Source organism: Glandiceps talaboti, chromosome 1, assembly GCF_964340395.1.
Source record: "Glandiceps talaboti chromosome 1, keGlaTala1.1, whole genome shotgun sequence".
In the NCBI taxonomy this organism is placed as follows: domain Eukaryota; kingdom Metazoa; phylum Hemichordata; class Enteropneusta; family Spengelidae; genus Glandiceps; species Glandiceps talaboti.
The window spans coordinates 23,550,051-23,574,537 of NC_135549.1; the positions used below are offsets into that span (position 1 = coordinate 23,550,051).

The following is a 24,487-nucleotide window of genomic DNA, read 5'->3' on the forward strand; positions in this document are numbered from 1 at the left end:
TTTCTCTTGATCCTGTACAAATGTTATGTTTGGGCTAAAAAAATTGTTTCTGGTCAGCACACGCATCATGTAATTCAATACCAATACCAATATTCAAACTTAAAAATGCTTTATATTAATGAAATATAGTGGAATTTTAAATGCACATTTTAAGTAATGCTTACTTTAGGTCTAAGGCTACCCTTAACTACAGCACGTTCATTGGAAGAGGACTCCATATATGTAGGTGTCGTTCCAGATATCCCACAGTTCAGAGAGTGTAAAATATCAATCTAAAACTAATAAAGGAAACAGTACAATTCTGAATCTGGTTCTCAAGTACAAAATGTGGCATGGTCTTTGTAGACACACATTCACCTGTGCCAATTCCAAATCCTAAGGCAATCTATGTTTTTTCAGAAAGTTTTACAGAAAATACAGCAGCGAATATTAGTGCAAGAATGAGAGATTTAGTTTGTCATCATTTGTCAAATTTGCTATTGGTAATGAATCAATTCAGGCACAGCAGTTATCTAATTCACACACTGTTCAAACACCAAGCCTGGTACTAAGGATATACATTATATCATTAATTGCAGTACAAGGTAAATCAGAAAAAGAACTTGACTGAAAGGTAAATGAATCTCTCATTTTTTTGGGATCATACTGTTTGATCAAATTAAACGAAAACATAATACATTTCAAAATCTTGAAATGAATTTATAATACAAAAGATTGTTCAGGAAAAGCAAACATAGTGTTCATAACAAGATATTTATCAATTTCATCATGTATATACAAGTCAAGAATGTGATGAAAAATTTATTTCTTATTCAAATGTTAGAAAATATCCAACTCTTACATTGAAACTTGGCGCAAATGTTTTCGTGAAATACCTAATTGCTCCAGTACATTACATTGAAAAGTATATACAGTATATACATTGAAACTTGGCACAAATGGAACATACTTATGTAAGGTAAACCTGATTTTATCTTCATTTATTCCACTTTAACAACTGTTCAAATTTGACAGCCATTGTATTCGGCATAACGATTTCTTAACATCCATTACACTATGCACAAGCCCTTTCGAACAAAAAAATATGGAAAATATACTCTGGTCATTCTATGTCACGACAACGGTTGTCTACATCATTAGTTCTGCCATGTTTGAAATATGAGTCAAAATGTTCCGAATTGACATTATTTTTCCTGATTTAATTTTCATAAATTATGGTTGAGGAGGGATAATGATATTATCCTCAATATTTTTCTTCATTTAGCAAGATGATACTTGTGACCCAAGGGTTTGTTACTATGCATCTAACAACTCATAGTGACAAGGTCCCTTAGGTCACTCATATTAGGCACAATATCTAATTATATATCAGTTTCCATTAAATATGTATTCTCTGAAATTTACATGTTTTAGGTGTTAATTAGTCTATCATGATTGAACATTACATGGCATGGTACAAGTTATTCAGAAAATAGTTTTTTGAGAACCCAAGCTTAAAAGAACTTTATTAGTATGGTTAAAAAACACTATCAGCTTTCACTTCGTCCAATGTTGGAAGGGTATTCAAAGGTAGGTACAAAATGAGAGTAATATAACCACTTTCTTTCCAAACTGGTCTTCAAATTAAACTTGTTATATGTAAATGTACAAGATAATTATTTATTTTTTTAAAAACACGGTGGAATTTGTAGATATGATGTATATATCATACTGATACAGGGCAGTGAAAGAGAGTCAGTGTTCAATTATCACTACAAAACATTGTACAATAGATTTTGATGAAGTCCTGATATTACCTTGCTATTCAATCTTTAATCAATCAATCAATCAATCAATCAATCAATCAATCAATCAAATTTCTATAGCACAGATTTCCACAACAATGTTCTGTACAATAGCGCTGAATGGCTAAAGCACTCCATAGGCTTTGGTGAACAAATAAAGTGGAGTATATGTTTTTAGTTAATCAATGATTTAAGCAGAGAACCATCATCTAAGCACAGTCCCTGAGGTATGTGTATTTAAATATTATAAATTATAAAAATACAATTATAAAAAAACCATAACTTTTATAAATAAGACTGGTTTATTGTTTGTATACAATTCATAATATTTACAAGTCTTTTGTGTGTATTTGAACACATAGCCCCCAACACTAATGTGGTAATAATTGTAATAATTGGTGTTTAAGATCCGGTCCAACAATTCATAGGTTCATGAGATAATACACAGTAATGTCTAAACAAAAGTAAGTGATGTCAATATACCCTAATACACTACAGGAGAAAACTGACATCAAGTAAACATAGACATACTCAAAAGGTCAATTTAACAGAAGTTTTATCTCTAAAAGTATGGACGTATAGACTTGAAATGTACCTATAAATGGAAAATGACACATTTGTACAGTAAATTGCTGATTGGCCATGAATAATAAAGGACAAGGTCATGGGCTGGTAGTGACTTATCACAAAGGTTACTCTGAATAATACTGCTGAAGACATTGAATAGTGTCCCTATGAACAAAGTGTTTACAAGGTCACTGACCAAATTTCAATTTGACCTTGATAATGAAAGTCAAGGTCAAAATTCAAGGTCTGAATAAAAAGCTTGCCTCTAACAATGCATGTAAATGTACAGTGCAGCTCACATAGAACATCACCTGAGTGCGCGCATCACAAAAGGATCATTCTTTCACAATAGTGGTGCTAACTATGCATTGATGCATTGTTGTTCTTGCATCATCAAAGCACCTGCATGGAACAATGCTTGCATCTCTTATACAGAATAAACAGCACTTTATGCGCACATGCTTTGTGACTTAGTAATAATCATGTACTCTGCTATCAAGATTCAATGTTTATAATGAGATGCTGATGCATTGTTTACTTGATGCACTGTTAATGAGATGCTCTGTGGACACCTCAAAGGTGCAAATTGAATGCTGTTTACATACACTAATCCCAAAGAGCATTGTTCATGAAGTTTTCCAGCATAATGCTTTGAAGATGCGAGCACAGTTCATGTACAATCTCCCATTATGCTTGATCTTTACTGTACATGTACACACTTGACTGGTGTCTCTACGTATAAAATTGTTGAAGTTGTTGCACAATTTATTAATATACTATTTTGGGGGACTATTACAATGGGCTCCATGTGTGCGTCATTTCTTAGACTTGCAATATCAGATTTCTTTCAAACCTCACACAAAGATGGCGTGTCATATGGCACACATGTACACAAGTTTGTTTTGCGACATATGCAAATTTGACCAAATGGCAGCCATATTTGTACTTAAAACTTGTTGAGTACGAAAGACTAGAAAGGCAAGGTCAAGTTCTCAATAGAAAGTTTACCATTGATAATGTCAGGATAGATGGTGCCGGTATGTAGTAAACTTTTGGAGATAAGTGTCAAAATGTGTATTTTTAAGACAAATACAGCCACCATTATGACATAAAGGTCAGTCAAAGTCCCAAAATTAAGAGTTACATACACTTATACATGTATTTACTCTATAGTGATTACCATTTGTGCAAAGTTTGATAGAAATTGAGTTGTGGGTGTCTGAGACATGGTTGACCACAGATTGACGGACAAATGGATAGACATGAGTCATTCCTATAGCTCCACCTGGGCTGTGCCAGTAATTATTTGATGTGTGTGCACCTTGTTGTTTACTATATGTTTATAACTTTTGTATTTGTATGTAACTTCAAAGCTGTTGTTGAAACCAATAGATGTACTTTATCCACATCTGACTGTAAACATTTTGTTTTAGTTATTTTTGAAACAACTGTATCGATACACTCCTTCCTACATTGGCGCTTTTCACACTATACATGTAATATAGAATTCAAACAGTCTCATGTTAAAATGATGCCATTTGCAGAATTGCTGTCATGTGCATTGGAACAGCTGTTAGAAAGTGACTTTCCAATATCTCCACCAATAGAGCGCATAGCCATACATAACTTAGGGCTCTGTGCATGTGCCTCTGTTACAGTGAGTTTCACGAAGTTTAAATAACAAGTTTAACTGCTATCACCAGGTAGTGGCAATGGAGGTGCAGATGGATCATTTGTTGGAGCACTATCAGATATCAGAAGTGCTGCCTCATAACTTGGCGGTGGTGGAAGACCTGATTGTTCATTTGCTGGTGCTACAACATCATATGCTGGTGGATTGTCATTTGACAATTCTGGTGGAGCTGTAGGAGATGGCACAATTGTTTGCATGGGTATTGGAGATCCAGATGTTGGTGGAGGGACTCGCACATTTCTGCCCTGTTGATCAAATGGTTGGTACCATGATGGTCTGTATTGATATTCTGTGAGGAAGCAATAAAATATACAATAAAAATACTGATAATGGAACAGATGTTAGACTTTAACAATGTTTTTATGTGATGCATGATAATATTCACATAATGACAAATACATACACAAACCAATCAAACATGCAATAGGTTTTCTGTATTAGTAACTAGTATTGTTAGCATACTGGTTTGTGTACATGAACAAACATGTGCAGTAATGGTTTGCTGTTTGATATATCGTACAACATGGAGATCTGCTTTATACTGTGACTATTAAGACTCAACATTTCAATCCCACATTCTCACATTTGTGCTATCTAATTGGTGAAGCCATAGGGATTACATGTAGATAAGATCAGTTCTTATTTGTTCATGACCAATGTTTTTCACCTAAATTCTCATCCTAATCCAACATATAGGCATTTAAGGTAATCAATACAAGGTAAGAACGCAATGTACAATTGTATACTTACCCTGTGTGTTTGCATTACCTGTAGGCTGAGCACCACTTGTAATAACTGTAGAAGTTGCTGAGGAGTTTGTCATGGCTGAAGCTGAACGACTTTGCATTCGAAATCTACAAATGCAAATTCCTATAAATATAGCTATTGCACCTACAACGCTGACTATGATATAATGGACACTTGAACCGCTGGAATACTCATCATCATCATAATAATCATCATCATAATCGTAGTTCCAGTTATCTGCCAATATGATAAATGTATTAAAAATTGTATGGCAAATCTAATTTTTAAAGTTAACTGAATGAATGAATGAATCAATGAATGCAATAATGAACGTTTACATATACCAGAATAATATCCCCAAATTGGATTGTTGACATGTTGTACGGCAAAATTATTGTGCAAACCCAATTTAATTGCCCCTCCTGGGGCATCACATGTCTTGGGATAAAAGACACACTCCTCAATAACAAGAGTATTATTATAACAAAAGACTAAATTTATACCATACATGTACTTACTATCAATCTCACAATAAGTTCCTGAATAGCCATAATTACATGCACAATATCCATATGAATCACAGTAACCATCATTGCATTCATAACTCCATGTACAATCTGAATTTCTAACTTCACACTGTTTGCCCGAATAACTTGAAGTGCATGAACAGGTACCATCAGATTGACATACTCCACCATTTTGGCAATCCCAAGAATAATCACAATCAGCTTCTGGGTAAGGAATGTGGTAAGAATACTTTATATTTACATAAAATACTATTCAGTATTTTTTTCCTAGCTTGCTTCTTCAATTGCACCAAAATGAAAAATATGTACATGTACACATATTTCGCACTGCCCTCGTTACCGTTTGCTCTCATTGTGACTTTGTACTTTACAATGTCTGAGGGGACTTTTAAACTTGACTAGCAGTATGATATTTTCTGACTCCCATTGACCCAGTAATCAACCTTTGTATATTTTACAGTTCACACTTTAAAATTTGAATTTATATATGAGTAATAAACTCTGCTACAGTAGATGGATTAAAATGCCACATTTGTTTCTAATGTACCGTTCCCAAGTAAATACTATATGTTACTGTCCTTTTGATTCTTAGAACCATGAACAATATATTCCTCATATACATGTATACAATCATAGATTTATTAATATTTTAATTCTCATAACAAATGACACATTTAGCTTTAGTTTACAATTCATATTTTTAGCCCTAATTTGCATATTACTGATTAAATCATCATGAAATTAACAAATCTTAACTCATATCACATACATGAGGGGCAATCATTTTGCTTTGAACATTTTCCCAACTAGACACTGATAGTAATTTCCCCACCAAATATCAAGGCAATCTGTCTGGCAGTTTTGAGATTAAGTAACACACACACACACACACAGACAGACAGACAAACAGTCGGACAGATACCGCACATTGCGTATAGTACTACTGAACCTTATCAGTTCAGTTATCTAAAAATCTAAGATTCAGTTTGCAGCTGGTTAGTCATAATGAAATTGTGATTGTCAGTTTTACTAACACTAATTCTGATTTTTAATAAATGATTTTGGCATGAGATTCTCAATAAGTGAATTTGGATCATAAATCATTATACAAATGTATGAAAATCTAGTGAGTACTTACTTTTAGTCTCACAATTCCTTCCTTCATAATCAGTGTCACATACACAATATCCACCTGAATAAGTGACACATGTACCATGGTAATTACAGTCACTATCACCGGCGCAGGCCGGAATTTGCTCATCACACAGTGTACCCGAATAACCAGTCCAGCATACACATTTGCCATCTGAACAGGACCCATAGTTACAATCATAGTTACTGGAGCAATCACTGCCAGTTGAAACTGAAAGTAAGAAATTGGTGCATACAATAAGAGCGTTTTAAAAATAAATGCCAAAGTGACAGCGGAATCAACTCATCTCAGAAACACGCCTAAGCATCAGTTTTCACTGAAAGAATTCTTACACCATACATGTAGGCTGGAATACATGTACTGCCATATTTACATAATTATGCAACCTTTTGTCATACATGTATGTATTTTTACCTTCCGTAAAAAGGTACATATACATGTATGTTATTTTTTAGGTGTGGATAGTGAGTATGTGTGTGTGTCTGTTTGTTTCTATATACCCCTATTATCAGGTGTAAACTTTCTTTGACAACATTGACTTATACCATGACTTTGATATTCAGGGTCCAGTATCAAAAACCAGCCATTTCATATCATGAATCAGAATGGTTTGTAATATATATATATATATATATATATATATATATATATATATATATATATATATATATATATATATATATATATATGCATTGTTGCTATGCACAAATTTCTTTTAAATCGGGTTGCTATTCAGTAACATAGAAGTACATGTGCAATTGTTTAAGTAGTGTGTCTTCTATGAACACTTGTTGAATATGCATTTTACACAGAATCTTCAGTCATCATGGACACTTGGAAACAAATTTTGTAATCATTGAAAAGTGATGTCATGATTTTCCATCTTATACAGTACAGATCAAGCATAATACGATATTGTGCATGAACTATGCTTGCATCTTTAAAACACCATGCTGGAAAAGTTCATGAACAATGCTCTTTTGTGGTGTCCACAGAGCATCTCATTGATGGTGCATCAAGTTAACAATGCATCAGCATCTCATTATAAACATTGTATCTATTGGCATCTAGATAGCAGAGTACATGATTATTACTAAGTCACAAAGCATGTGTGCATAAAGTGCTGTTTATTTTGTATCAGAGATGCAAGCATTGTTCCATGCAGATGCTTTGATGATGCAATAACAACAGTGCATCAATGCATAGTTAGCACCCCAATACGGCGTATTCCGGTTATCGAACTTCCGGTTGTTTCGCAGGAAAGTATCGCGAGAGGGCGCACCATATCTGACAAAGTGAGGGCCAGAATTTTCGTCATGGCATCTAATAGTATGGCGATGTATGAAGCTGTCAACAAAATGGGCGTAAAAGAACTCCGTGCATTCATAAAAGAGTGGAAAATTACTACTTCTAAATCTACTAGATATCGCCAGAAATGCTGTAAACCTTGGTCTTGAAACACTAGAAAATGATAATTTTCTGAGAGAACGGAAGAGGAGACGAATAGTGGATGTCAAGCATCAAAATATAGAACTAATCGACAGCGGAAACATTGAAAGTTGGACGGAGGACCTTCGAAATATACCCGATGTATACATGATAAACATATTTCTTTACCTTACTGGTGTCTGTTGCTTGACAAAAGAACGATTAGAAAATTACAAATCTGACAACAGCTTCCAATCTGATTAAAATCCGATGTAGATGTTGGCTGATCGTTCATTGCTATTTTACCTTCGTTATTTTGCCTGAATTGACCTTCTTGGTACATGTTTACATTTTTTAGCTTGCCTGATTGCCTCCTCTATGATCAGGCTAAAAAATGTAAACATGTACCAAGAAAAATAATATCAGGCAAAATAACGAAGGTAAAATAGCAATGAACGATTAGCCGACATCTACATCGGATTTTAATCAGATTGAACAGCTTCCAGCTAGTCATTGCAATATTGAGAGTTCGGTCGACAATTACCAAGCCACATGTTAATATTGTAACTGATGTCGCCGCATACTTAGGCCTTTCTTGTTTATTAGAACAGTGGTGTAGCACCACGGGTGAAATCATAAAACTTTGTCCGGAAAAAAACATTTCATGTACTGGTTATAAGTTGGCATAAACATATTTGTATTGATATACTCATCTTTACTATCACACTTTGGTTAGCTTGCTATTCTTCATTCAGGACCATCAGTGTATAAAAAACCCCATTGAAGTCGGCAACGAATCATAAATATTGTTGTACCACACCGCCCACCCCTTCAATGAATCGGCCTTCCATGTAACGTTTACGTGGTTCACTCATCATACCATGTCTTATACCGATCTGATTAAAATCCGATGTAGATGTCGGCTGATCGTTCATTGCTATTTTACCTTCGTTATTTTGCCTGAATTGACCTTCGTGGTACATGTTTACGTTTTTGTCCTGATCGGTAGAGGAGGCGATCAAACATGTACCACGAAGGTCAATTCAGGCACAATAACGAAAGTAAAATAGCAATGAACGATTAGCCGACATCTACATAGGATTTTAATCAGATTGGTTTTATACAAGCTGCAATAACTGTAGCGTATATTGTGATTTTGAGGGTTCTTTCCTCTGTTTTTGTACCTTTTTCCGTTCCGATGTTTGACTGGAAGCAATCGCTACAATTTCTCCAACGGTAACGCAACTGGACGAGGTCACACTGAAAACGTGAGCGAGATGTCAGTGTACTACCCGTTTCAAAATGTTGCTACTTTTGGGTTTTCCTCACGGTCGAATTGCAGAGCCAAACTTACGCGAAATATTAGGAGAACAAGAGGTTAATTTGCTATTTCGTTATTTGATGGGCGATAATGCAATATTATAGCGTAAAGTTACGGGGAATGACAGAAAATCTTTAGTCAGTGGTTACGATGCCTATAGACTCTATGCTTTGCAACAATGCTCTACAATTCTGGCCCTCACTTCCGGTTCTAAAACAGCGCCCCTAGTGGCCAAACAATCATATCTTTTATCTTTTCGGGGCTTCTTCGATAACCGGAATACGGCGTATTCAATTGTGCAAGAATGATCCTTTTGTGATGTGCACATGTAGGTGATGTTTATGTAAGCTGCACTGTATGCTATGCCTCCTGTTTCAGGTTTTTTTCGCTCTGGAATGTGTCATTTCCTTTGGCCATGCTAAGTCTGACATCTGTGTCACTGATGTGTTTGAACACACAATAACAACAACAAGAATGGTATCCAACTGAAGCACAGAACCTTGTTTTATTTTTGCTACTGTAGTCGTTCAGCATATGAAATGAACCAAAAAATCCTCCTAACAAAGGAAGGAATTTTCTTCCTTCGAGCTTATGTACATGTACAGTATATGTAACACTCTGATACTGTCCCTACAAAATATTAGAAGCTTAACGGATGTTATGAGAGCCAAGTATTTAATCCCTTGATACACAGGAAGTGTATTTCAGTATGAATTACACCTTGGTGTGACGTCAGTGGGGTAAGTTTTCAAAAACACTCTATAATAGTCAATTACATAATTGTTAATGCTGTCATGGTAGATTTACATAATTTCACATATAGTCTCAATCATAATACACTACTATCATCTTCTCTACCAAGAAAGATTCCAGATGTTCACTAGTCTTCTTTTTAAATCTTTGAAAAAATGTATTTTGTTATAAAACAAATTTGCTTTTGAAATGCAATTCACTGCTGCACAAAGTTATTTGAGATTTTTACGAGTCATTTGTTTAGCACAGGGCTAAGGGTCAATGCAAACTTTTTTGTATGGAAACAATGCACGGAGATGCATTTTGATTCAGTTCCGGCATTAGTTTTTGTATTTAATTATCATGTGCAATCAATTAAAGAAAGCATTTGGATCCAGCACATTTAACTGTAAGTGATGATTTTCATATTTTATGACAGTCTGAGAATATTTCCAGTTCACACGCATCACAATATCAGTGTTGCTTTCTGATCTATCCTATCAAATGCTATACTTCATGTATGATGTATGTGAAAATAAAGGGTACAACTCCCGTTGCACATCATGCATACCTGTACTCTCACAGTTTGTTCCAGTGTAACCATCATAACATGTACATTGGTAATCTACATCACAAGAGCCATGATAATTACAGTCATAATCTGATGTACACATTCTCATATCACATGATTTGCCATGCCAACCAAACCAGCATACACAGGAACCATCAACATCACAAAATCCATTGCCGCAATGAAGGTCAGAAGTACAGTCAGCTTCTGTCTGTGTAACTGGAAATAAGTACTAAACCATATCAGTAACATTACATGTATGTCATTCTTAATCTTACTGGATAAATACTGTAGCCATCGTACAATGTTTTTCAGGTGGAATATCCCAACAGTTGAACGGCCAGGGAACACTGCTTCATTGTAAATGGGACACAGGTTTACAAATATTGCAGTTTTGACAGATATTAGCAACCGAATGGAATTAAATTTCAGCATAGTTGAACAATACGAATTTGACGTTTTTATTTATAATGACAAGAGTTAAAAAATAACGAAAAAACAACAATTGACTTGTAAAAATTGAAAAATATGAAAAATATGACATATTAATATACACATGTATCAAATTTCATCATAACATAAACAAACAATATTTTAATGTTTTTGCTGATATGTTGAATATATAAAGGACAAACTGTGAAAATATGGAGTCAATACCTTCATTTTTATTATTTCAAGTTATGACATTTTTACTAAGTACAGAATGGGGATGGAAAAATACAATGTAGCCTGTGCAACAACCTTAAATGATTTTGAGAGAATATAGTGATATAGACAACCTCTCTTAGTGAATTGTCTACTGCTGTCTAGCACCCAGATAAAGATCTACATGTAGATCACCATAATTTCGACTAATCAGGTATATGAATTGTTCAGAATAAGACTAAGGTAGGTGGCAGAGTCTCTGGTGGGGGTGGAGGCATACGTTAGAAAAACAGTTTTTGTTTTGATCATGTCTTTTATTCAAAAGCAGCATCCTTGTTCTCCAGTTCTTACATTGTCAGTTGAATCACTACAGGTCATATGTTAAAGGATGGTACAAGACATTTTTGTATTCGGCAATCACTCTGTATAAAACTATCATTAATGTACAATGTATTCAGCAATCATCGTTAGTTAATTATCATCATTACATGTATGTCTGTGTGTACATATTTATATATATTATAATTAATATCAACTTATATTAAGGTAGTTAAATACAAATGTAGTATAAGATCTACCCTCATTTTCTTACCTACATACTTTCATTATAAAAAACTGAATTTATGTACTGAAAATATATGCAATAAAATTTGGGGGTCACCAAATTGGGTAAAAAGTCAGGATAACTCAAATTCTAATTTCTAACTCTAGAAAAATAGTTACCGCATGATATTTATCATGAAGTCTATTCAGTTCAATTTTCTGGTTTTGGGTCATTATGAGGGTTAAAAAGCCATGATTTTTTGTAAATAAAAAAGTTCAAAGTAAAAAGAAATGACAGCTTGAAAAGTAATCGACCGAATGGCTGAAATTTGGTGTGCAGGTATTCTAAGGTATCTGAATGAAGAATTCTTCAAAGAAAATTTAAAGACGTCGAAAAATGTGCTGTGGTATCATATTATACCCATGTCATTTTACAATACTTGGGATAAAGTAGATTTTATTAGTACAGTAAAGTTGCTCATGCAGCTAGGGGAATTTGACTACACTTGAATACATGTGCAAATGATCGATCGCAAGAAAAATGGCTTCATATATTTGTAACATTATGACTCCAATATGGTGATGGTTATAGGGATGCAAGATCTAACATGGGGGCGAAGGAGGTAATTGCCAAATGATGCCTTTTACATTGTAACTCACACACAAGAAATGTGGATATGCTGTCACAGTTACGATCAGCTGTTTTGAACTATAGGGGTAGTAAGGATTGCAGTCCTACCTCCATTTCTGAACACAAATCATTGTCCTTGCTTTGGAATGGTATGTTTTTAACATGAAAGTTGAACAAAAATATGTTCTTGTCTTGCCTACAACAGTTTTAGAATTAACATCATGAATTAACCTTCGCCACATTTAGGTTTTTTTCTGCATGCACATCTGTTACTAAGGGTGTTGTTGGTGGGACTTTTGCTGTACCGTGTGACCTAAGTTCAGATCAGAGTACCGCACTTACCCACTACATAAACTTGACTGGCGAGCCCAAGTTTAAGTCTCTGTTACATAGTTTGTAAGAGTCGGTTTTAAACCACAATCACTATGTCTCTCCAACTTCTCGGCAAGAACATCAAGTTCTAAAATTCAACGTATGGGTCGCTCACTAACTTTCAGATCATTTCAAAGTTGAAGTTGTCAACTTTCTAAACATTGGGAGCATTCTACTACTGTCTGAGGCAAAAATATAGCTTTTCTGAGGTAAAACCAGAAATTAAATCCCGATATCTGAAAATTCCTTATCATACCCAAGAATACATTGAATCAAAAGACAATAATTCTAACCCACAATTACTGATTTGTCAGTCTCGAAACTTGCTATGTCCATACACAGTGTATGCCAAGCTCAATACACGGTGATCAGTATATCGCACTCCTTGACTGACCGAGTCAGAAAAAATAGGTAAAACTCACTGTCATAAATCAATTTATAAATCCATATGAGTTTTGCAACAACTAAAGTAGTCCCTTTACAGACCATTTCCTTCAGATGTACAAAATGTAGGCTAAAACAATAGGGAATTCCAGACAGTCAAAGGTATTTGAAACCATATACATGTATACAGTCCACAGGTGAGTGCGTACTCACTAGATTAGATTAGAACACTCTTTTATGTGCGCAGTGATGACACACAGTAAAAATACCAGTTTTCAACTTATTTCACCAAAATTTATTTCTATACTTACAAAATCAGGATCCTGCAGTACATTTTAATATTAAGTTACCATGAGATGATGCCGTACTGAATTCAAGTTTTGTTCCAAACACAAAGTTGACAAATCTTCATGGAAGACATACACTGTAGACCCTCTCAAAAGTTACTGAATGGAGACGTGGTTTAAAAGAAATTGATGGCAACAAATAAATACTACAAAGTATCTGTGATAATGCAGGGAATTACTGAATTTCAGTAACTTAACCTGAAGATCCAGGCTAGGTCAAAGGTCAATGTCTAAAAATTAAATTTTAAAACTGGCAATATAGGTGTAGACACTTTGATGTAGTCTCCATGTATTAACATTTTTGAGTTAATTGATAAATCATAATTGTTCACTACAAATATACCTACCATTGAGTAAAAAGTGAGCATAAAAAATAAAGCTTGCATGTGTATGTTTATCTGGTTCTGCATTACCTATATAGACATGATCTGAAAGACATTAGCCACACATAATTGCTACAAAGTGTCTGTAATATGTAAGTAATAGCTTAATTTTGATGTTCTATAAATAAAGTCTATGATTGAAGTTGTTTAGTTGAAATATATTTCCATATATATAAAAACAAATTAACGTGCATACATCCCACGGTTTCTCCCCTTTGTGTCACATTTGAAAGAAATCTGATATTTCGTGTCGGAGAAATGACGTATATTACACAAGGAAGAATGGATGGACAGACACACAGACAGACAGAGCCCATTGTACATGTAATAGCACCCCCTTTGTGGAGCTAAAAAATGTTATCTGTAAAGTCAACATTAACTGCATACTTCAGCAGGGTTGACAATTCTTTGTCAACAGATGGCTCCACCAATCAGAACATGTGATCCTATGGACATACATGTATATTAACTAATACTACTAAGAAGTCAATTTGTTGACAAAGGCACATAACAATTTCTAAATTTGTGTTTGTGTTTGTAACAAAATGTCAATTTGATACAATATTTATCCAACACAGATGAAGGTTCATTGATTGAAAACAAATACGGGCATCTGATCTTTCCCATCACATGATACAGATGATACTTGACTAGATACAGTAAACTCTTCACCAAATTCCTACTTACTCTCACAGCTTGCTCCTGAGTAACCACCATCACATATACATAGGTTAATGGAACTACAATAGCCTCGATAATTACAGTCAACATTGGATGAACAGCGGTTTATATCACAGAACTGGCCCTGCCAGCCTTCAAGACAAGAACAGGCACCTCCAGTGCAGTTTCCATTGTTGCAATCCAAGTTGGAAGTACAGTCAGGAGCATCAGCTGTCATTTATTGGGGAAAAATAGCGCAAATGTTGCGTTGTTGCACAACTTCATGTTCAAGTTGTAACCAAAATAAAATTTTAATTCCAAATTTCCATCATAATAATTCAGGCATCCTATGTTGGCAGTGTACTTAATCAAGATAAGTATAGTAACATCCTAATCAAACTTTAAAGTGATGTGTCTACAAGGTTTTGTACTTCTTTATTTTTTTAAATCAACTTGAAACTCAGTCATACCAATGTAACACATTAACTTTTTGGGTTGTCTTATTGTAATATTTTAAATGCCAGCTATATTCAGTTTATATGGGTAGGTTATGAAACAGCTGTCTTACAACATATTACATAATCAAGTCATAAACTAAACTGGCCATGCTACATAGAAATAGTAAAGTAAACATTATATTAATGAGGACAAATCTACACATTCTCAACAAAGTTAAGCTCAATCTACTTTCAAAGTTGAAGATTTTTGAGGAAAACCAATGATATAGAATAACACTTCTAGAAACATCTCACCAAGTTTCAGATTCATTCACTTAGTACTTTTTTGAGATTTTTACATCTAAATTCCATGTCACTGATGAGATCATTATGTGCTTAATATTTCATCATTTACATCATCATGTATACATCCCTAGATGCATCCCCGTCAAATTTCAGTCCAATCTGCTCATTAGTTTAGGAATTTAAGACTTTTGACCAAAAAGACACATTTTAGCCCTAATTTGCATATCACTGATTCTTAGTATAAACACCCTGAAGAATGTTTCACCCAAATTTCAGCCCAATCTGCCCAGTAGTTTTTAAGTTTAAACTTATTGACCAAAAAATCACATTTTTTTTACCCAAATCACACACCGGTGACAAGATCATTTTGATTTGAACAATTTCCCAACTACATGTAGACACCCAAGGTAATGCACCCACAAAATATCATGGTAATTGGTCCAGCAGTTTTTGACTTTAAGTTGTTTACACACACACACACATACACACACAGACACCAGGCGATCCCTATAGCACTACTGAACCTCAGTTCAGTTGTGCTAAAAACGAATTAGAAAAATGATTACACATATAAAATCACCCTTCTTGGCAGAAATTTCAATGCTGTACATTTGTCAGTAGTGCATGTTCATTTGTGGATTTTATACTTATCACATCTCTGTACATGTTTATAATTGTCATCACAGGATTACTGGAATAAAATAATAGCACCAGTGGTGTTATAGTACAACTGTACAATTTACTTTAATTTTGCAAATGTTTATCCACTTGCCTTAACGATCTACTGTTAGCTGTACAATACATGTAAAGGCCATTATTTGGCTGTTGTTATGGATGTGGTCTTGTTGCTAGTCACACATGTACATGTACTTTAAGTTTTGATTGTGTATCAACTTGTCTATCAATGCTAGTTGTTACCTATGCAAAACTTATACCATTATTTGGTAATTGCTAGGTACCTGGACTTGTGGCTATGCATATGTAAATGTCAAAACATCGTGTTTGTTATTGTTTGAAATAATTTGAAATAATTTTCGCTTTCCTGAGAAAACTTATTATTACTGTTATGCAAACCACACGAATAAATTATGCAAATGTACACCGTGCAAACAAAACAATCTGGGGAGAACACTGAGTAACGATAGTGTGGGTGGAGGGTCTATGCATCAGCACATGCCCATGCACAGTAAGGTACAACAGTCTTGAGAAAGATACTTATTGATTGGTTAACTCTGGCATTTTAAAGCACTAGACTTGAATGAGTAGTTCTATTGTACAGGGTTAGATATGGGAAGAAGGCGATCACTCTTGGAACAACAAAATCAAAAACAAATGACAATAAATGATGAAGTAGAGGTAAATAAAGAAATAGAGTTGTATTCATCACATCAGATTTTAATCAGATTGGGCATGCATGTGTTTGTTTTGAATATTTATACCTTGTCTATCAATAACCCTGTTGTTATCTTTGCAATATAGTATACACCATTATATGGCTGTTCGCTATGGGTGTGGTCTTGTTGCTAGGCATGTGTGCTTATATTTTTAAATGTTTATCATTTTCCTTCCAAATAATTTTATTTTTTCATTTGAATGTTGCTAAGGGCATGGTCATGGTTGCTAGGGTCATTTGTAGAAAACATATTGACACCTGTAGAAACATGCTCATCAAATTTCAGCTCCATTCACTAAATAGTTTTTGAGATATAAGTTACGCTAACCACATGTATATGGCTAAGTAGCTAACGATTTTGATGAGTAATTTGCATAATTGACAGGGGTTTTTTTTGGTGATCAGTACAGGCACTATCTTAAGGATGTAATTCTCAAACTTCAGATAGCTTACTAGTTACTTAAATCAATAACACAGCACATGTGCGTAATATCATTTGATGATGTACTTTTGATTGCAACGAGTTATTTGCATTATCAATAATGTTGTTAATTAGGCAATATGCTATTGAAATTTCATTGACTTGGTATGCATGTACACATTGACAATGGCAATACAGTGCAGCTAACATAAAACATCACCTGAGTGCATGCATCACAAAAGGATCATTCTTGCACAATAGTGGTGCTAACTATGCATTGATGCACTGTTGTTGTTGCATCATCAAAGCATCTACATCAAACAATGCTTGCATCTCTGATACAAATAAACAGCACTTTATGCACACATGCTTTGTGACTTAGTAATAATCATGCACTCTGCTATCCAGATGCCAATGTTTATAATAAGATGCTGATGCATTGTTAACTTGATACACCATTTATGAGATGCTCTGTGGAAATTGAATGCTGTTTTTAAGTCTTTTTACATACACTAATCCCCAAGACCATTGTTCATGAACTTTGCCTGCATGACACTTTAAAGATGCAAGCATAGTTCATGCACAATATCCCATTATGCTTGATCTGTACTGTACATGTGTCATGACAAACATGTATCATATACATTGTACATTCTTTACAATGTACATGTATACTACAAATTTATGTGATGTAGCACATATGTTAGTGACAACAAAGGATATATGAACCGCAATCCTTACAGACAGATTCAATTTACATCTGGCTTAAGATTGAATTTACCTTTGTCATTGTTTTATAAATACAGGTCTTGGAGTACAGTCTGCACACACATCCACAGTGTGGGGCCACTATGTTTATCATATTTGACACTAATTACTCTATAAGACATTTGAGTTGGAAAAACAAGTTTGTCCAAATAATGTCATCTTTATACAATTGCTCCTAATGTCATGAGACCCCCCCCCCCCCCCCCCATTGTTAAAGGTTTTGAAACAATCTTAAGTCACTGCCTAGGTAAAGACTGGCGGGTACAAAGAATCTCATTAAATTTAGTCACTACATACTACATTTGTTCATTGATTCAGACAGTGACTTCATATTGATAAATTTGCCTATTCATTCTGATTGTGTATTTATTCATTTTAACAAACACAGGAATCTTACCTATACTGTTCTGGCATCTGTCACCTGTAAAATCTATGCTGCACACACAATATATCTCACCCAAGTAGGCACTACATGTTCCACCATTTTGACATACATTTTCTGTACACAGATCTATACATATAATGGAAAAGAAGAAAAAGAAATTATGATACATATACATTTCTCATCATAATTGATTTCAACATATATGGTAAGTGTATGCATATTTTTGATATATTTGCTTTATCAGTGTCAGCTGAAACACGGAACTGCCCTACGGGTATATAAAGAGGATTATGGCTAATCTATGCAAAGGCGGGAAATTCAAACTGCTGTACAGAGCACTAGCTTCTGGGTCTTATTTTCAGCATTTTTTCTGTACTCCGAGAAACACACAGGTCATGAATCATGTACACATTGTTTGTGAATGTCATAGGATGGTAATTTGATACACTAATTAGTTGAAAATCAATCAGTTTGTACCATAGAATGTAAAAACCTTTCAAAATGAGACAAATTCTCCTGCAAACAGGTGTTTAGATTGTGTGTCACTCAGGATTATTCAAATATGTGACATTTGCATGTGAACATCCCAGATAGGGAATGTTTATATTTTGGTGATTACTTGCCAGTGAGTCACCACAAGTTCTCCACCTCCAAAACATACAGTCAGTCATATGCAAAATAGGGTGCCAGGCACCAGACTGTTATGCCTATAAGTTTTCGTTTGTGACTTGATGTCAATTTTGTAGCTTTCCTTCTGTCTACCTTTTTGCTTAGTGTAAACCAGTTTCATTTTATTACTTTTATCATTGTGTGATTGTTAATGTTATGGTGCTTGAGGGCCTCAATGGAAAGAAGTGTTTCATTTACTTATTTGAGCTACCCTTACACATTACAGCCGATTCCACAAATTTAAGAACTAGTAATGTTAGTTTCCAACTTTGTCTCATTTGCTACAACATTGACAGACATTGTTGAAGTGACATTAAAACTTAGAGATACTATCAGCAGTAAACAACTGGGTTCACACTAGACTCTCTTACAGCCCTCGGAGCTTCGCTTTACTAAAATTAAAGCTAAACGAATTATTTTGTATGTACCGATGCCAGCTAATTAACCGTACTCGAATATCCTTGTACTGTGCGCCCTCATCGACCATGATAGAGATAACCATTCGTTGACGTGTGACTGCGACGCTCCGTGTTATCGCGAAGCCTCGGACTTCGCGATAACACGGAGCGTCGCAGTCACACGTCAACGAACATATATCTCTATGTGGTCGATGAGGGCGCACAGTACAAGGTTGTTCGAGTACGATGGAGTACGTTATGTAGATGGTATCGGTACATACAAAATAATTCATTTAGCGTCGATTTTAGTAAAGCGAAGTTCCGAGGACTGTGAGAGAGTCTAGGTTCACACACAAACTAGTCGCCTTGTCTGGAAATACTAGTCCCATGTATTTTTGAATGATATAGCTTCTATGTACAATAGTAAGTATTTCTACTTTAAACATGTGCAGTTTTTCATAGTTATAATTTGCAGGTATGGACTCATTCAAACAAAAAATTGATGAGCATATATGATCATGTATATCTCTGAAAAGACAGCAAAACTTAGTCAAGGAAAAGCAGACAACTCCTTGAAGTTGTAAAAAGTTGTCTATTCATTCTGGCAAATCCATTGACTGCTTAAAATCAGTATCCAACGGTGATAAGATCCAAAAATCTTCACTTACTTCACAGTACACTTCCACAAGTGTAGTAAGTTTAACTTAAGACTAACTTTGAAACCAAAACTAGCAATCTATCAACATCTATGTAAACATTATCCTTCTTTAATTTGTCAATCGGCTGTAATAAAGTATGTTATTATTATTACTATTATTACAAGTTAATGGGTTTAATATTACATAATAATAAACAATATTAGGACAGTGGAGGAATGTAATTTTTGGTTGTTGGGTAGGAGGTGTAAAGGTTGAAGTTTTATACACAAAATTAATTGTGCAACATTTCTCACTCAAGCTTCCAGTCGTAACACACAGTGTGGAGCTTAGCACTGGCTGTGTTCATGTATATGAATATAAGTACAAGAATATTAATTTATTTATTACTAATTGTGCACACTTAAATAACACACAATGTACAATGTATAACCTTTACTAATTTAAATCCAATGAAAGTCATTATACTTGTCATTTGTATATCGCAGTTTTGTGCACAAAACATACATGTAGATCAGTGTCAAAACACCACAAAAGTACATGTACGTCCGAATGAAAATTATTTATTACTATACATGTATGCCAGTGTACAACTGACTGTGACTTCACACATATTTTGGACTAGAGCGTAAGTTTTACCATAGACCCTACTACACATAGGGATTTTACCTATACATGTACATATGGGTTCTATTTGTCTGAACAACTTACATTACTATCGAGCAAGATGGATCAAAGTCATTGTACTGTACATGTAATGATTTATAAAGTTGACAATGAAAAAAAATATTAGCAATGCTCCTTCCTATTCTGAAATCACTGCTATTTTTAGATCATTGTAGACTTTCACAACATACTGTAATAATTATTCCTCACCGTTCAGCAAATTCATGTTATACAGTCCGAAGTAGGTCTATTTATTCCACAAAGCATTTTGCAGTAGTCGTACCTTGACAAGTACACTACGGATTGATTATACAGTATTGCAAAGTTTACTGAAAAGAATATTGATTTTTCTAACCCTGAGCACACTGAGCTGCAGGTGACATGAGTGTGATACAACGGAAATCATAAACCCTGAAACAAAATGTCGCCTGGCTTGGCAAAAATCTCATTAACATTGCTACATTTTATCGTCTGGCTAGACAAAAATCTTATCAAGTGTTTCGTCAATCGTCTGGCGTGACAATCACCTTTATCAATATTGTTAGACTGTTTTTTTTTTGCATGAGCTAACATTATCTTAGGAAATCATTGCCAAATTTATATGTCCCTGGTAAACCTAAGGTTGACGCGTTCTTTGATATTTTTAGTCAATTGACTAAAATGTAACAATTGTAATGCAATTCGTGTCATGCCAGACGATAACACATGGCAATATTAGATTTTTGTCAAGCCAAACACGAAGATTTACAACATCAAAGAGATATTTTGTCTAGCCAGACAAAAAACTGTAGCAATGTTAGTGAGATTTTTGTCAAGCCAGGCAACATTTTGTTTCAGGGTTTATGATTTTCATTGTAAAATTTTGGAAAAGCCCTTCTAAAATAGTATGGCTGTAACCTACATGTTATGTATCTCAAAATAAAATTGATTTAACTTTGTCACACTAGATTTTGAACTCTTCTGTGTCAAATGATATAAATGTGATATACAATTTCCACGCCTCAAAAATAAACCCTAAATTTTGGAAAATGTGAACATAAATCTCTTATTGATAGCAAATCCTTAGAATAGCATCACTTCATCTTTCATATGAATGCTTTAACATGATAATATAACAATTCCAGAAAATATTGACAATTGTGGTAGAGTCTGCAGGTGTCTGAAAATGGTCCGTTCGAAAACTGCAACAGTGAGTTTATTGATACATGTACTTTCTGATGCTTCCATAATCTGGATAATGGCAACACGTTTCATATGTGCATACATGTATGTATTAATAACTATTTATCATACATTTTATGAAATAGTTTCTGATATTAGTGATAACATTTAATGTAAAATATAACTTAATATAAGAAGATAAACAACTTTTAATATTCACATTAAATGTCATTTAGAAGCACCTTTCTGAATGGACATGGCATAATGATTCAGATTTTAAAAAACAACTAAATGTAGTGTTGCAGCCAGCCTTTTGAAAGAGTGGGGCATAGTGTCCCAAGACTTTCATTTTTCTGGGTCATCATACATTTTTTTGTGACAGTATAAAAAAAGCTCCAATGGCTTTGTAGCACAGCTATACAGTTTTTAAAAAAGAAATATTTACCCACATGTTGATCCATGTTAGATATTTGCTGAATGATTACGCAGTTGCTAGTATCAACCCTGTTGTTATCTATGCAATATACGTGATCATTTGCCTGTTGCTACATGTATAGGTGTGGTCATGTTGCTAAACATGTTTGCATACAATTTTAGTGTGGGTCATCTATGACCTGTCACATCCAAAGTTGTGGGTCAGATCTAAAAAATGTGTGTCAAAAGACCCAAAAACTCCCTCTGGCTGCAACACTGCTAAATGGTTGTGATTGATTGATGTATCAATTTACTGCATATAATAAACCATACATTGTATTATTAAAACTCACCTTGTCCTGTTACAGACACAATACTGAGGAAAATGCAGGATGCAAACAGCTGACTTGCGAGTACACTTTGCATTAGATTAGCTTACTTAATCTGTCCTCAAATAATAAATAAAGTTTCTGTTCTGGAGAAAGAAATGAAAAAAACAGATGTTAAACCTGGTATCTTTGATTGTAATATTCACTTACAAATTATAGCATAACATATAGGAAACATGAAAACTGTTACAAAGTGTTTCCATAATACCCCTGCTAGTTTGCTAGAGTTCTGTTGTAATTATATTCTCTATGGTGATGTCATCATAGTGAAGTTTAGTTCAAAGCTACCAGAAAATAGTTTGCTTAGGAAACTTGTACGAATCCTGCTGCTACAAATGTATCAATCTCTATACTAGTAGAACTGTTAAAGGGTAACAGACATCGAGGATATCTTTTTTTGTTAACCTTTCAAATATGAACAAAACATGCACATTTGCTCAACAAAAACATATTTGCATGAAGAATAGGTGCCAAATAAAGTTATATACTATCACTGGGGGCAAAAATGCTTTTGTAACGAGAAAAATGGACCTTTTACAAGTAGTGAGTACTGTATAAAATCCTCTGTATGTCAAAGGCAAGTCAAGTGACGTAACCGTCAATTGTTAACTGCTGATTGGCTGAGAAAGAGGCGTTGGCTAATGATGTCAGACGACCGCTGCATTTCAAAATCAGAAGCACGTCACTCACTAAACCCAGAACCATGGATCACCAAAAGTTCTTGACAGCTTCCTGTTGAGTCTACTTGTACGATTTCCAATATAACTGCATTTTTATTGTGTTATACTGTCTATCTATGTATACTGGAACTGATTTCACTTTTGGTGGCCCATATTAGTGACTGTTTCCAGGAGCTTTCTTTACATAGGCGTAGTTTCGAACAGCCAATCGGCAATGAGTTGATTATTCAAAATAGCAAGACGTACAGAGGAGTTTATACAGGATCGTGACTTGATGTCCTCCCTTCGCTTCTCTCCTTACAGGTAGGAATAAAATTATATATAGTCAAAAGGTTGTTATATTTAGTCTGTAGACCTGGAAGACAACAATCTATGGAATATTACATGCCCCTATGGTTTATCATGACTTGTTTACATTATAGTACAGTACAGTACAGTATAGTACATTGTATATAATACCCCGTATATACAGTAGCATAGTATTAGTATATTTTATTTGACATGAAATAATAATGCAAACATATACATTAATCTATCGTCAAAAACAACATAAACTAGATCATTATAAATATGTATAAACACTACATGTCATCGATGTAATTTAAAATACGTGTATATATGATAATTTAGTAGTCGTGCAGATTACAAACATTATTTATACAGAATGAGGGCGGTGTACATGAACGACGTGTCGATCGATTTTCATGATTTTTACGCCCGTGGAAGCAAAACACCTCATTAACGGCCCCTTCACTGAACAGTTTACATGTCAGTCATTCTTGTAGGCAAAGTTAAATCAATTGGGTAAAGTCAATGTGTCTACACTACTAGTGTACATACGACAGGTTGGGGGGATCGCTTCGATGTGATGTTTACGCAATGCGTACGATGCAGTCAAAATGTAAACAGACGTAGACAAACCTGCCGTGAAAGGTCGTGACCCTTTTTTCTTCGTAACTACTAATGTGCTTGGTTAGAACTCCGTAGTCTAGTTCCTTCGAATCTCAGCAAATAATGATCAACTGAACAACCAGTTATGAAATATTTACACGAAAACTCTATGAGACGGCTGGTTTATGTGATTGGTGACTTTCCACCCGCACCCTAGCCTGGGTCAAATTACTCATTCACCGCCAGACGTATGATCTTCACTCATAATCTCGCGTGAGGAAATCGTCACGCCGAACGCGAGATTTCATTATTTTCATCCTTATCTTTATGATTTGACAGAGGCAGTACTCGTATACTCGAGTAGT

At 34.6% G+C, this 24,487-nt stretch overlaps 1 protein-coding gene across 3 annotated transcripts; it reads right to left on the reverse strand.

Moving 5' to 3' along the window:
* Nucleotides 1-2,067: 2,067 nt before the first annotated feature.
* On the reverse strand, nucleotides 2,068-24,487 carry LOC144439198 (uncharacterized). 3 transcript variants are annotated; one of them, XM_078128479.1, is made up of 9 exons: nucleotides 24,153-24,487; nucleotides 22,516-22,637; nucleotides 18,211-18,324; nucleotides 14,516-14,719; nucleotides 10,524-10,742; nucleotides 6,457-6,681; nucleotides 5,310-5,519; nucleotides 4,795-5,028; nucleotides 2,068-4,333 (listed from the first exon to the last, which is right to left on the reverse strand). In XM_078128479.1, the coding sequence occupies exons 2-9, from the start codon at nucleotides 22,586-22,588 to the stop codon at nucleotides 4,038-4,040; spliced, it is 1,575 nt and encodes a 524-aa protein (XP_077984605.1). In that variant the 5' UTR covers nucleotides 22,589-22,637; nucleotides 24,153-24,487; the 3' UTR covers nucleotides 2,068-4,037. The 3 variants fall into 3 exon arrangements, with proteins under 3 accessions (XP_077984605.1, XP_077984597.1, XP_077984613.1); XM_078128471.1 differs by having other exon boundaries at nucleotides 5,310-5,522; XM_078128487.1 differs by lacking the exon at nucleotides 14,516-14,719 and having other exon boundaries at nucleotides 5,310-5,522.